The sequence below is a fragment of the Maniola hyperantus genome, chromosome 2 (genome assembly GCF_902806685.2).
Source record: "Maniola hyperantus chromosome 2, iAphHyp1.2, whole genome shotgun sequence".
Classification (NCBI taxonomy): domain Eukaryota; kingdom Metazoa; phylum Arthropoda; class Insecta; order Lepidoptera; family Nymphalidae; genus Maniola; species Maniola hyperantus.
The window spans coordinates 3,509,545-3,523,770 of NC_048537.1; the positions used below are offsets into that span (position 1 = coordinate 3,509,545).

Consider the following 14,226-nt stretch of genomic DNA (forward strand, 5'->3'; position numbering starts at 1 on the left):
AAAAATTTATATATTTCAGGATACAAAATTTAAAGTCTGCTTTGAATGTATCCTACCACTGACCGAAGAGAAGATTTTGTGTAGTTGGTGCAAGCAAATATATTTTTGTTCGTTTAATTGCATGAAATCAAACATCCAACGATCAAATTGCCATCCATGTAGCAATTATTTGAGAATGAAATATAATATCTCAAACTCTGATGAAAACTTTCAACATTTTGTATAGGTAGCGTTGTGTTTATAGGTAACTACATATGATTTCTTACATTTTTCATTTAAATAAAACACTAACTTACCTGAAATACTTAGTATTTTTAGATTTTCGACTTTTTTACAGTACACTGGATTATATTAAAATCGAGTAAAATATTTATTTTTAAGCGCTCAGAAAAATTCAAATAGCACAGCCGTTATGAGGTGAACAAAATCGGGAAGGTCGTAGGTTTAAGTCCCTATCTATACTTAGTAGTAAGTATAAGTATCTACAGTCCACGACAGGTTGAGATGGTAATCGGGGTATGAGGCGGGCCGGGATTTAGCGCGCCAGGGGCTGTGCGGGTGTGCGGGGCGTTCCCTCCCCGATTGCCATTTCAACCTATTGCGTACTTATAGATAGACGAGAAGCAGAAAAGAAATTTTAGACACGTTTATGTAGTTATATTTATCGACCAACGGAACGAAATAATACAATTCCGATCTAAACGAGCAGTCGAACAGACCGGACTTTTTTCCGGATTGTTTGATCAATCAAACTAAGAGGAACCTAAACGTAGCCTACGTACCGAATGATTTCGAGAAAACTCCTAATTAAGTTTGTTTAACAGAAAGGTTTCACAACCTTCATCCTGCAATGAGGAATACGAATAATAATAAATAAATAAACTTTTATTTCAGGCATAAGTACACCCATAATTGTGTGTTAGTACAGAAACAATTCCTTAACCTATGTGAGTACCTACTTATTACTAGCTTAAACTTAACTTAACAACTAATTCTACTAAAATTACAACTAATCCTATTTATAATGCCCGAGGGAGTCTCTTTGCGCCTATGTGCGCACCACTCCAGCACCTCCAGAGAGGGCTGTCCAATTTCATGGACAATGCGCTGAGGAGAGTGTTGGTACTCCTCAACAGCCTGCTCATCATGGACGCGGCACGCTTGCGCATGATCGCGTAGAAATCATCTACGCGAGCATCCGCAAACATTGCCGACGCACTGCAGTGTCGAGGCTTCCTCAACACCGCCCTCAGCACATTGTTGTATTGAACGCGCAGGGCACTGTAGGTCCGCTGCGTGTAGTTTGTCCACAGACTGCACGTATAAAATGACTGGCAGTAAGCCCTAAATTAGGTCAGCTTTACCCGTCCAGTACATCGCACAAATCTGCGGGCCAACATATTGCCTCGGACCGACAGAGCCCGGCGCTCACGTTCCATGTCACTGTCGTCCCTCAGGCTGTCGGTTACTACATGTCCGAGATACTTGAACTCCGTCAGTTGCTTCAGGGGATTACCACATAGTTGTATTTTTGGTTTAAAAGTAGTTATTTTGTTTTTTCCCCTGAAAACAAGGAACACACTTTTATTAGAGTTGTAACTGAGTCCATTCATCCCGGCATACTCCTCACAGAGTTGCAGCAACTTTCTAAGACCCCCAACTGAGGGGCTCAGCAGAACCATGTCGTCCGCGTAGCTAAGATTGTTCATGCTTACGCCATCAATCGAACACCCGACACCAGCTCCGCTGAGCCTCTCAATCAGCTGGTTCACATATAGATTAAACAGCCCAGGGGACGTCAGCCCTCCCTGCCTTACTCCACACTCCATTTTGTATGGGTCACTGAGTTCATTTCCCCATCTAACTACATTAGATTGGTTACCGTACCAGTATTTAAACAGAGAAATCAGTTCTGGTCTTACAGTAGATTTATTTTCGAGTTTGTCCCACAAGACGTCGTAAGCCACTAGGTCAAATGCTTTGGATAGATCCAAAAAACATGCATACACAGGAGTTTTCCTGTCGGTATAGTACCTCACAGTTTGCTTGAGGCACAGAATTGCGCTTTCTGTAGAGAGTTCAGGCCGAAAGCCGAACTGAGCGTCGTGTATTTTAATTGACTTACTCAGCTGTGCATCAAGCAATAATACGATGCAGACTGCAAAGAGAGGGGTATAGAAGGGTTATAGATATTCTTTCTAACGAAGGCTGCATTTTGAAAATCTTAATTTATAGCGGCAATAGAAATATACATTGTGAAAATTTTAACTCTCTACCTATTACGGTTCACGAGATACAGCCCGCTGCCAGATGGACGGACAGACGGACAGCTGCGGAGTTTTAGTAGGGTTCCGTTGGCACTCTTCGGTTACGGAGTACGGACCCCTAAAAACCATCTTAGTACCAAAGATTCTACGTCTATCCATAGACATTATAATGTCTATGCGTCTATCATAGAGGTCCTTTTTTTTTTGTTCTTCTTCTGTCTTTACCTTTACACAGATTAGCCAATGTCAGGTTCATAGAGGTCTATGAATAGTCCACGAACCACATTCCAGCTCTGTGGTCAATGGCTTTTGGTAGTGCCACCACGGCACAATTAACTATTTGTAGAATAAGCTGTCATTGTCAAAAGTGTAAAAAGTCAAATGTCAAGTGTCAAAGTGTCAAAATAGTCGTTTGTCAACAGTGATAATAATAAATGATTTTAATTTTAAATGTTTTTTAAAATAATTAATGAGAAATAGTTTTTTCAAACTTATACTCCCTCATACAAGAATGGCTTCGTCGGCTAAAAAGCTTAAGCTATCAGCGCCATCGACAAGTTCCGAAAACAAAAGCAAAATCGATGATTTTATGAACCAAATACAAAAGAGGCGGGAAGAGACCGCCGAATCGATCATAAACTTTAATTTTAACAAGAAACGCGTGAGAATAATATCTCAGGAGCAAATGGTTGCAGATGGCTGCGAAGGTAATGAGTTATTGGTACTAACTACTAAGTAACCGTTTCCTTTTGAAAACCGGGTTTTTTCAACTGAAATTAAGAATGCTTGATCTTTTAATTTGCCACCTAACTACCAACTTTCATGGTAAGGAAACTTAGATTACCTATCCTGTATGTGTATAGAAACATTTCCCAAGACTTGAAAACCTAAATAAAAATGTAAAAATAAAAATCATCTTTATATTTTAAAAAGTGTGACTATATGACTTAGTTTACGAACCATGCTCAGTAGCGATGGTTCAATAGTTAGATGATAATGAATATTTATGTACAGGTATTGTTTACTGGATGTCAAGGGACAGCAGAGTGCAGGACAACTGGGCTTTCCTGTTTGCGCAGAAGTTGGCTCTGAAGAATGAAGTTCCACTCCATGTATGCTTCTGCTTAATAGCCAAATATTTAGATGCATCTGTAAGGCAGTTCCATTTTTTGATAAAAGGTTAGGATTTTTCTATTTCACACTCCTTATGCTTATGTGCTGTGATAGCCTAGTGGTTAGGACGTCCGCCTTCAAATCTTAGGTCGGGGGTTTTATCCCGGTCACGCATCTCTGACTTTTTGAAGTTATGTGTGTTTTAATTGATTAAATATCACTTGCTTTAACAGCGAAGGAAAACATCGTGAGGAAACCTGCATGCCTGAGAGTTCTCCATAATGTTCTCAAAGGTGTGTGAAGTCTACCAATTTGCGTATGACCTGTGTGGTAGACTATGGCCAAAATCCTTCTCACTCTGAGAGGAGACCTAGATGATAGATGGAGGAGGATGACGGTGATGATGCTTATGTTTTCATATTTATAAAAATTATTCACTTAAATGTATATTTTGAATTGATATTAACGATTTGTATTCAAATAAATAATTGAATGTTTGATATCTGCAGGTCTAGAGAAAGTGGCAGCAGAATGTAAAAAGTTAAACATTTCGTTCCACCTGCTAGAGGGCAGTGGAGCGGAGGCCTTACCACAGTGGATCGTAGACCACAAGATAGGTGCTGTGGTGTGTGACTTCAACCCACTGAGAGTTCCCATGAGCTGGTTGGATGGAGCCAAGAAGAAGTTTAAGAAGAATGTGCCGTTAATACAGGTACAATATTAAGTGATTTTTTATTTTTTATTTATAGACTAGCGCTTGGCTGCCATCAGACCTGGTGGCAAGTGATCATGCAGCCTAAGATGGAGCGTGCTTGCCTAGAAGATGCCTATTCACTGTTGACTTGAAGGTACCCATATTATAATTGGAGGGGAAAACTGATGCTGGAAGGGTGTTCTAAATCTTATTTCTTTTTAACTAGTTATAACGGGCCAATCTTGTCTGCATAGATTTTTTTTTAAATTCCTTGGAAACTGTCTAAGCTAAAAAAGTATGTAATATCTCTATGATAGAAGCTACATCAGTTTATGGCTAGCATAAACAGAATTAAGTAATGAAATACATGTATAAAATCATCAGTTAACTTTTTTTTTAAAAAGAATATTAGCCATGTCAATTGTAACCAATATTCCCCTTTCCCCTCGAACTAAGCGTAAAGCTTGTGCTAGGAGTAGGTACCTAGGGTTAGAACCTCCAACCTTTTGGAGTTCAGTCCACTCCTTAACCGTTGAGCTATTGAGGCTATTAAAAGTAGTTAAACAATACTCCTTAATCTTTATATGGTATACAAATTAGATAATTCTTCTTCGTATCTTCAAGGTAGACACTCACAATGTAGTTCCATGCTGGGTGGCCTCAGATAAGCAAGAGTACTCGGCCAGAACTATCAGGAACAAGATTAATTCCAAGCTAGATGAGTATCTGACGGAGTTTCCACCAGTTATCAAACATCCTTACACCAGCCAATTTGAGCCTGAGGTAATTTTACATGTTTTTAGGGTTCCATATCTCCAGAGAAAAAAAAACAGCCAAATGTGAGTTTGACTCGCACTCAAAGGGTTCCCTACTATTGTACAAGATATTTTAACATTTTTATATGCAACACTGCAAGATAATGACAACAGTGTCATCTATATGTGATTTGATAAATTACAATTAATTTATCAAATCACATATAGATGGCGCTGTAATTAAAATCTGTTCTCGAAAAATGTGCGAGCATCGAAACTGGCCCAGTCTTAACTAAAGTTTAATTCACAATACCAGCATACTAGCATATAATAATTATTATATTGTGTACTACCTGATGCGAGCGACTTCATCTGCATGGAATAAGGTTTTTGATAATCCCGTAGGAGCTCTTTGATTTTCTGGGATAAAAAATAGCCTATGTCACTCTCCAGGTCTTTATTTATACTCATGCAAAAAATCACGTCAATCCGTTGCACTGTTGCGACGTGATTGAACGACAAACCAACAAATCAACAAACCAATAAATCAACAAACTAATAAACCAACAAACCAATAAACCAACAAACAAATTTTATTATAAATGCGAAAGTGTGTTTGTTTGTTGGTTTATTGCTTTGTTGCTTTGTCCTTCAATCACGTCACAACGGAGCAACGGATCGACGTGATTTTTTGCATGGGGATAGTTAAAGACTGATACTGATACTGATGCTGATGCTTATGTGATACTATGATACACAAAACTATTTTTTATTGTACACACACACATACACACACTCACATACAATACACACTGATACACATACGTACACACACACACTCATACACACACACACACATATTTTTCAGTTTCATATTCATATCATATCATTAAATTTAGTTTTGTATAAGTGTTTATTTGTTAATGATGGAGGGAGAGCGGGGACCCTGAGATACAGGTTTTGCAAAATTACTTCAGGGTCCCTGGCACAATTTTTAAAAAGACGTTTTAAAACAAATAAATCATTTCATTGTATTCTAGCCAATCGACTGGGATGAAGCGATAGAAAGTCGTGAGGCGGACAAATCCGTGGGGCCCATAGAGTGGGCGGCGCCCGGATACGACAATGCGGTCAAAGTTCTGAAGAGCTTCCTCGATACGCGCCTCAAAGTGTTCGCTACTAAGAGGAACGACCCCACGCAAGACGCGCTCAGCAACCTGTCGCCTTGGTTCCATTTTGGTAACTATCCTTCCTGAGTTCTACATTATTATTATTTTATTTTATTTTATTTATTTGAAAGTAATCAAAAGCTTTCTTACATAATTATTATTTAAATCTTAATCTAGTTTTTACAGAAGGCCACAAGATATTACTTACAATTGTAATAAAAACTATTTTAACAAAATAGACTTAGAATAAATGTATATAAAATATTTACAACTGTGTGTGTGTGTTTGTGTGTGTGTGGTGTGTGTGTTTGTATCAATCAACTTATTACTAAGTCTGCCGCCCAGCTGGGGAGAGGTGCGTCATGCGGGGCGACCAGCGGGCACGATGCCATACTCCATGCCACTCCGACTTGCTCTCGATTAGGACGCGTCCGCGCTTCATCCTTTTAATTGTTTTGTAAATAATATTAAGAGTTTGTTCTACACGCTGGCCGCCCCGCACGACGCACCCGTCCCAATTGAGCCGCAGTACTTACTACCTAGCGGAATATCTGCGACCCTTGTTGGAATGCGCTTCCCAGCAACTTGCACATTTTCGGTCTATCCAGTAACGGTGACCAACGCGAGCGCGTTGCATGCCGTCACTTAGCCAGGTTTGCAGATATTTACGGCCGGCTTATAGATTTAGTTAGCGTCAGAGAAAAAGAACCTGACAATGGGTTTGATTGTATGATCTCTTCAAGTGGGTAATAAGTGAAGATGATCATTCATCATCATTCCAATAATTTGGTTTTGTAGGGCAAACTAATCTCTTAGGCTGCCTTGTTTAACTACGACACAGGAGATCGCCCGTTGCACCGGGCCCTCTTTTGTGGCGTACCGTTGTCAAAACCTTACAATTTTTTTTTTTAAATGTGTTATTTTTTTACGATTATGTTTTATAACGACTTTTTTTTCACTCTATTATTGAAATCATCCACAATTACAGTTAGAATCGTAAACATGCATTTATTTTGAAGAAGTATTAATTAAATATAACCTCAATATCAGCAATATAAAAAATAAGATTTCTTTATAACCAGGGTGAATAAATAGAAATCGTTTGCAGAATATAAAGAGTTAATTATTTGTCTACAAAATAAAATTAAAACCATGGTGACACAACAATTATATTAGAGGGGGCCCAAAGCTCCTAAGAAAATGGGCAATCTCTTTTACTTTTACCTTTGTTTGTTGTCAATTAATTACGTGAGTAAGTTGTAATCGCGGCCTTATATATGTCTGTACCTCTACCACCGCGGTTCGGAATGCAGACAGACATTTTTAATTTTTATTTTCGATATTTTCAGGTCAAATATCAGTACAGCGGGTAGCACTATGCGTCCAAGAGTACAAAAAGAAATACACTGAGAGCGTGAACGCGTATCTAGAGGAGTCGATAGTTCGCAGGGAACTGGCGGATAACTTCTGTTTCTACTGCGAAACACTATGACTAGCATTAAAGGCGCCAGTGCGTGGGCGCAGAAAACGCTTGACGATCACAGGTACCTCAATAATTCGATACTCATAATCTAGCTATCGAGATGGGCTAACTCGTATTTATAGAAAGACTAGCTTATGACTAGACTACATAGATTTCAAACCCCTATTTCACCCCCTTAGAGGTTGATTTTCAAAATCCTTTCTTAGCGGATGCCTACGTCATACTAGCTATCTGCATGCCAAATTTCAGCCTGATCCGCCCAGTAGTTTGAGCTGTGCATTTATAGATCAGTCAGTCACCTTTCCTTTTTAACCGACTTCAAAAAAAGGAGGAGGTTCTCAATTCGTCCGAATCTTTTTCTTATATATTTAGACTTAGAACCCTATTTTAAAATCAAAATCAAATTATTTTATTTGCAGAAAAGACAAAAGAACACACATATACACGCTAGAACAGTTGTCCAAAGCGCAAACTCACGACGACCTGTGGAACTCTGCACAAATCCAGCTGGTGAAGGAAGGCAAGATGCACGGCTTTCTGAGGATGTACTGGTGTAAAAAGATCCTCGAGTGGACGCCCAGCCCCGAGGACGCGTTAAAATATGCCATTTACCTGAATGATCACTACAGCGTCGATGGAAGGGATCCTAGTGGCTATGGTTGGTAAGTGTTGCGCAGTAAAAAGATCCTCGAGTAGATGCCCAGCCCCGAGGACGCGGTAAAATATGCCATTTACCTGAATGATCACTACAGCGTCGATGGAAGGGATCCTAGTGGCTATGTTGGTAAGTGTGCGCAGTAAAAAGATCCTCGAGTAGATGCCCAGCCCCGAGGGACGCTGGTAAAAATATGCCATTTACCCTGAATGATCACTACAGCGTCGATGGAAGGTATCCTAGTGGCTATGTTGGTAAGTGTGCGCAGTACAAAGATCCTCATCGGTAGATGCCCAGCCCCCGAGGAACGCGGTAAAAATATGCCATTTACCTGAATGATCACTACAGCGTCGATGGAAGGGATCCTAGTGGCTATGTTGGTAAGTGTGCGCAGTAAAAAGATCCTCGAGTAGATGCCCAGCCCCGAGGACGCGGTAAAATATGCCATTTACCTGAATGATCACTACAGCGTCGATGGAAGGGATCCTAGTGGCTATGTTGGTAAGTGTGCGCAGTAAAAAGATCCTCGAGTAGATGCCCAGCCCCGAGGACGCGGTAAAATATGCCATTTACCTGAATGATCACTACAGCGTCGATGGAAGGGATCCGAGTGGTTACGTTGGTAAGTGTGCGCAGTAAAAAGATCCTCGAATGGACGCCCAGTCCTGAGGATGCGTTGAAATAACCATTTCTTGAACGACCACTACAGTGTCGATAAAAGGGATCCGAGTGGTCAAGTTGGTAAGTGTGCACAGTAAAAAGATCCTCGAGTAGATGCCCAGACCCGAGGACGCGGTAAAATATGCCATTACCTGAACGACCACTACAGCGTCGATGGAAGGGATCCGAGTGGCTATGTTGGTAAGTGTGCGCAGTAAAAAGATCCTCGAATGGACACCTAGCCCCCAGACGTGTTAAATATGCCATTTACTTAAGGAAGGAATCCAAGTAGCTATGTTCTAGAAGATCCTCGGGTGGACGCCCAGCACCGAATCATCGAGCTCTCGCGTCACGTCATCACACCCCTCCCGCAGGAACCTATACTCGTAATGCGTTATGCCTGCAATCTCCTTTGAGATTTGCTGCTGTGGCCAGAATTCAATCAGGAAAACAATTGGGAGTCCTCCTTATGAAGTTTATAGCTCATGCTAACAAAGTATCTAATCGAAACGAAGCGGCGCTAATGTTTCCGGCTCACTCACACACGATGCACAGGTATGGCGTGTAAGTGAGAGGGAATGGTTAACGCCAACATTTTCGATTCGTTTCTTTATTGGTATGAGTTATAATCTTCTTCTTCGCTCTGGGCTGGTTTCCGCACTTAAACGTTTCCGTCTGTTGTGCGTGCATTGCCCCTGAAGTCTTCACTCCAGCTATCCAAGCTCGCTCCGAGTAGACCGCCCAGGATGCTGAGGTCTTTATGGAGTGAGGTCGGGGAACACAAATGGCGTTCGCGTTGTTCTGCTACGCCCGTGCACTCTAGGAGCACGTGCGTCGGTGTTTCATCGACCTCCATGCAGGCCCTGCACAGAGGACTGCCGGTGACACCTATAACGAAAAGGTGTTTGTTTAGTTGGCTATGCCCTGTTATGAGTCCTACCACCTTCCAAAGTTTGTTAGTTTGCCGTTTGTCTATGTTGGGGAAAGCCTCTTTGGCATAGATAATACATAATATACTGGTATAGATGCGCCACTGACAAATCTGCCTTTTTTAACTACACGACCTCTCCACTAGATGGCGCTAGCATATTATATACCTACGCACCTAGTATCTAGCTCCTATAGTACCTTTGCTTACGTTTGAGGGTTTATTAAGTATTTGTGTCAATAATCTAAAACAGAAAACCACAACGTGAAAAGAATCTATCGTTTTGTGGTTTTTTTGCTTATAGATTTAGATGCACAATAGTGAGATTTAAGTGCACAATAGTGACATCTAGTACAGTTTTACAGGCTCTATGCGAATTAATTTAGCACGTCCTGAGCGCTAGATGGCACCGCTTTCCATACATTAGGTTTGTATTAGTTGAATGTACGTCACTGTCACCCCCATGCTCTTTGGCTTGCCTGCAGTCTGTTGATGAGTTATAATATGTCGTATTATATTTTGCCAGGTTGCATGTGGTCGATCTGCGGCATCCACGACCAGGGCTGGGCGGAGCGCGCGGTGTTCGGCAAGATACGTTACATGAACTACGAGGGCTGCAAGCGTAAGTTCTCAATACCGACCTTTGTGGCCAGATACGGCGGGAAGGTCCACAAGTATGTCGCCAAAAAGTGATTTGATGAAGGTCCAAAAGGATGTCGCCAAAGTGATTTAATCATAAAATACCCATTTAAGGTGGTTTGATAGATCCAGCTGCGAAAATTCTAATTTTAGTTAGTTTATGGAAAAACATGTAGATGCATAAATGTAATGCCCGCAAAACTCATTACCATAAGCCTTCGATGTATGATTATCTACTATTTTCGAAAAACTAACTAAAATTATAATTTTCCCCACAAAGCCCCCACCCACCCCAATTGGCGATGGAAATGTTTACAATGTGGCTACGTTTGCGGCAGAGGTATCGCCTATACGCGACAGGTCGAGATGGCAATCGGGGAGTGAACGCCCCGCACACCTCCCGCGCTAACCCGGTGCAGGCGAGCGCGGGTGACATTCGGGTGTGCGGTGCGTCTACCCGCCTCATATCCCGTTGCCATCTCGACTTGTCGCGGACATGGCTATCGATTATCCAGTGAAGTCGTTTTAATTTTATTTTTTCGGTACAACGTGTAGTTTACGTGTGTGCATTTGGGCCAACTGCAAAATTGGCTTGCAGTCTTGCTAACGAATAGCACTTGTAAGTCTCAGCTGTTAATCGCTTCAAAAAAGTAGATAATAATTATTATTAGTACGTACATACATTGTCGTTTATTTAACTTTTGATTTTCTATTCCAAATAAAAACTGAGTAGTATTTGCTATTGCGCTGGAATAATGTCTCTTTAACATCGAAATGACGTCAGCTGAAATAAAAACCATCAGCTCGAAACTTGTCTAGGGTTGACGTCACTAAAATGACGGCCACGCGCATTAGCAATTTGAGGGACTTATACCGAGTATATCTGTCTTAGGTATGAATTTTTTTGATACTGTATTTAAGTTTTAATTATTACTGAATATTGATCTAGTATAGAATCTTGAATAATGTAAGATTATGTACAAATTATGTTGTAAATAAGATTAAGGCCCGGTACATACCAAAGCGGAGATGTGTTTAGCAGACCAATAAAATAAAGTGATAAATGAAAATGGAAATATTTTTTATTCAAGTAAACTTGTACTTTTGAATCGTCGGATGCATCTACCACTGGTTCGAATGCCTTTCGACAGATGACGTGATAATTTCTTTTCGTCTCCTATCAATAATCTGATTAGTCTGCTAAACACATCTCTGCTGCGCTCTGCTTGGATGAAAACCTGGTCTAAAGGGTGATCACATTACTTACTGTGTTGTTGTGTGTCGAATCTAAAACACTTGTAAAAAGTAAGTTTCCTTGAATAAAACTATATTCTACTAGCCGATGCCCTCGACTTCGTACGCGTGGATTTCATGGACATCATCGTGAAAACAAAACTTTGTTACTTTTATAAAATAATATCAATTTGATCTACCTCATTTGAAATTGCAATAAAAGATCTTCACTAATTATTTGGCTTTCAATTTGTAACAGGCTTAATAAAGTAGGAAGTTTTTCGTGAAATCAAACATCAATGAATTTGCTTATAAATATTTTTATTTATGAATGTGACTGTTCCGTGGTTACACAATCATATATTTTGATTATCTTCATAAAATTAGAAATAGAAAAATAATATCAAAGAGCTATTTTACTGGAACATTCTGGTGAGTCAAGTTTATCATTTTGTTGGGATACAATTTTATTAGAATTTCATCGTACATTAATTAGTCAAAGGTAAAATATTTGTGAAATAGTTTGCAGACCGTGTCTAGAAAACTTAAATTGATACAATTAAATAATATAAGAATTTAACATTAAGTTATTTTAGTCAGAGCATTTATAGCAGAATCATCTCAAGAAACAAGAAAAATCATCAAATTGCTTCTATTATGTCTCATTTTCTTATCGATACAATAATAATTAAGTCTCTATGAAAGAAAATAATATTCAGGAAAACATAGGATTTCAACACACAGTAAAAAAAAGTATATCGTAAGAATTCTACGAGTACAATAGTATAAGCACAACTCTGACTGGATAGGTTTATTATTATTGAAGTTATTATGAAATCAATCAAGTATGTAAATACCCAAGTAACCGTTTCAACTATGAACACAAATCGTGGCTCGCGACTATTACATATTCCACTATTACGAGGGTTATACACCTTCACTTCGATACAAACATTATTTAGCTTACATAAGGCTCTGTCAATTAAACGTCTCGGAAAACTCGATTACGTCAAAAAAACTGCGACGAGATCGTAACCAAATTCTTTGGCTCGCGTTGGGAATGTCCAAGCTCGGGTGGAAAAAAAAAGAATTCGGTTAAAATCCCTGCGAGGAAAGAAGGAGGGTAGTTGTCAAAAAAGGCTCGACGGGTAAGTTACATCTAGTCGTTAGTTGTCTATGCTCGTGTAGTGTGTGTGTGAAAGCAGAGCTAGGTTCGCTGTGACGCTACTGCACGCAGCAAGAGTTCTTGTGTCCGTTCTTCTTGAGGCGCGACTTGGGCCGGTACTTCTCCAGGTACGACAGCTGCTTGGCGTTGATGGCGCCGCGCCGCTGGCTGCAACCGACACAAACATGTTATAACTCGTGACAGCAAAGAAATGTAATTAAGTCAAGTATTACAAAATTCTCAAGTCAACATGCACTGGTTCAGATTTCAAAACGCCTTTCGCGTATCGTAAAGGAAGCCTCAACAGCTCAACGGTTGTAGGTGCGGACTGAAATCTGAAAGGCCGGCGGTTCAAACCCCATCCGTTGCGCTATTGTCGTACCTACTCGTAGCACAAACTGTACGCTTAGTTGGAGGGGAAAGGGGAATGTTAGTCATAATTAAAATGGTTAACATTTTTTTATTTCAAAAAAAAAAGAACAAGCATGAACTCTTACTCTTTGAAAAAAAATCAACTCAAATATTCAGCTGCTGAGTGGTTTTTTGGAAGTTCAGAAGAGAGCACATGGCAATAACCAGCTTTCGCCACATTAGCAGAGTGAACTACAGTGAGGGAATTTAGTAGCAACTAACTAACTGTCGTGAACTGTGACATTAGTCAGGTCATTGGTTCGTCGTACTGGTGTATACGGCCTCCACTACAACTCGGGTTTAACGTCGATTCGCGCCTTACAGCACGTGTGAAGACTGACTCCGACCTTGAGTAAAGCCTAGCTCCTCCACCACCACCACCGACTCGGGCTTTTTGCCTTGCCGCCACCGGGGCGCACGTTCATAGTACTCACTCTCGGATGGTCTCGACGGCCTCCTCGTACTTCATGCCGAGCTCGATGAGCGCGATGGCCACCATGACGGGCGCGCGGCCCAGCCCCGCCACGCAGTGCACCGCTACCGCCGACTCTGGCTTGTTGGCCGCCCTGTAAACCACAGTTGTATGTGTTCAACAATGGCTTAAGCAATATAACATCTCAAGTTTAATTTTGAGTAGTCGATTGAAAAAGCATTCGGGATGCGGACAATTTCCAAAACGCATGATTTTCGTTAGACGCTACGTCCCCTGTGGGATGTGTATCGCATGGGGTATGTATCAATCGATTTTCGACTAGCTAATTTCACTCGAGGTCATCCTGCCTGCGCGAATCCCCGCATATCACGTATCGATAATAGTATATCAACATAGTTTAGTTGTACACTAGCGCTGCTAATTTTCTGCACAAAAACTAGACTGGGATTTGACTTTAGTGTCTAGGAAATAGTGCCCATATCGTGCAGGTCAAAGTAGAAGACGCCAGAGCGCAGATGGCGAAGAAGGTTGTATGAACCGACATATTTTAAGTCTGTTGTGGGTTGTCCCTTACATGAGTACATCACGGCATCGGCCGGCTATGGCGAATCAACGAAAACA

The 14,226-nt window shown here is 40.7% G+C and overlaps 2 protein-coding genes across 5 annotated transcripts in view; one reads left to right on the top strand and one right to left on the bottom strand.

Annotated features, from left to right (window-relative positions):
• The first annotated feature begins 2,663 nt into the window (after positions 1-2,663).
• On the top strand, positions 2,664-10,525 carry LOC117992644 (deoxyribodipyrimidine photo-lyase-like). The gene is given in 10 exon segments (XM_034980355.2): positions 2,664-2,974; positions 3,282-3,446; positions 3,890-4,092; positions 4,699-4,857; positions 5,870-6,068; positions 7,348-7,481; positions 7,484-7,542; positions 7,901-8,139; positions 8,875-8,877; positions 10,251-10,525. Coding segments are annotated over 10 exon segments (1,566 nt in total). The 5' UTR covers positions 2,664-2,736; the 3' UTR covers positions 10,418-10,525.
• Positions 10,526-11,896: 1,371 nt separating this feature from the next.
• The window catches only part of PRL-1 (PRL-1 phosphatase), a 33,246-nt gene continuing 30,916 nt past the window's right edge, over positions 11,897-14,226 (bottom strand). For all 4 annotated transcript variants that reach the window (XM_034980347.2, XM_034980340.2, XM_034980353.1 and 1 more), the window contains 2 exons: positions 13,607-13,738; positions 11,897-12,929 (listed from right to left, as the gene is read on the bottom strand). In XM_034980347.2, coding sequence (XP_034836238.1) covers positions 12,821-12,929; positions 13,607-13,738 — 241 coding nt within the window. In that variant the 3' untranslated portion in view covers positions 11,897-12,820. The remainder of the gene's footprint in view (positions 12,930-13,606; positions 13,739-14,226) is intronic.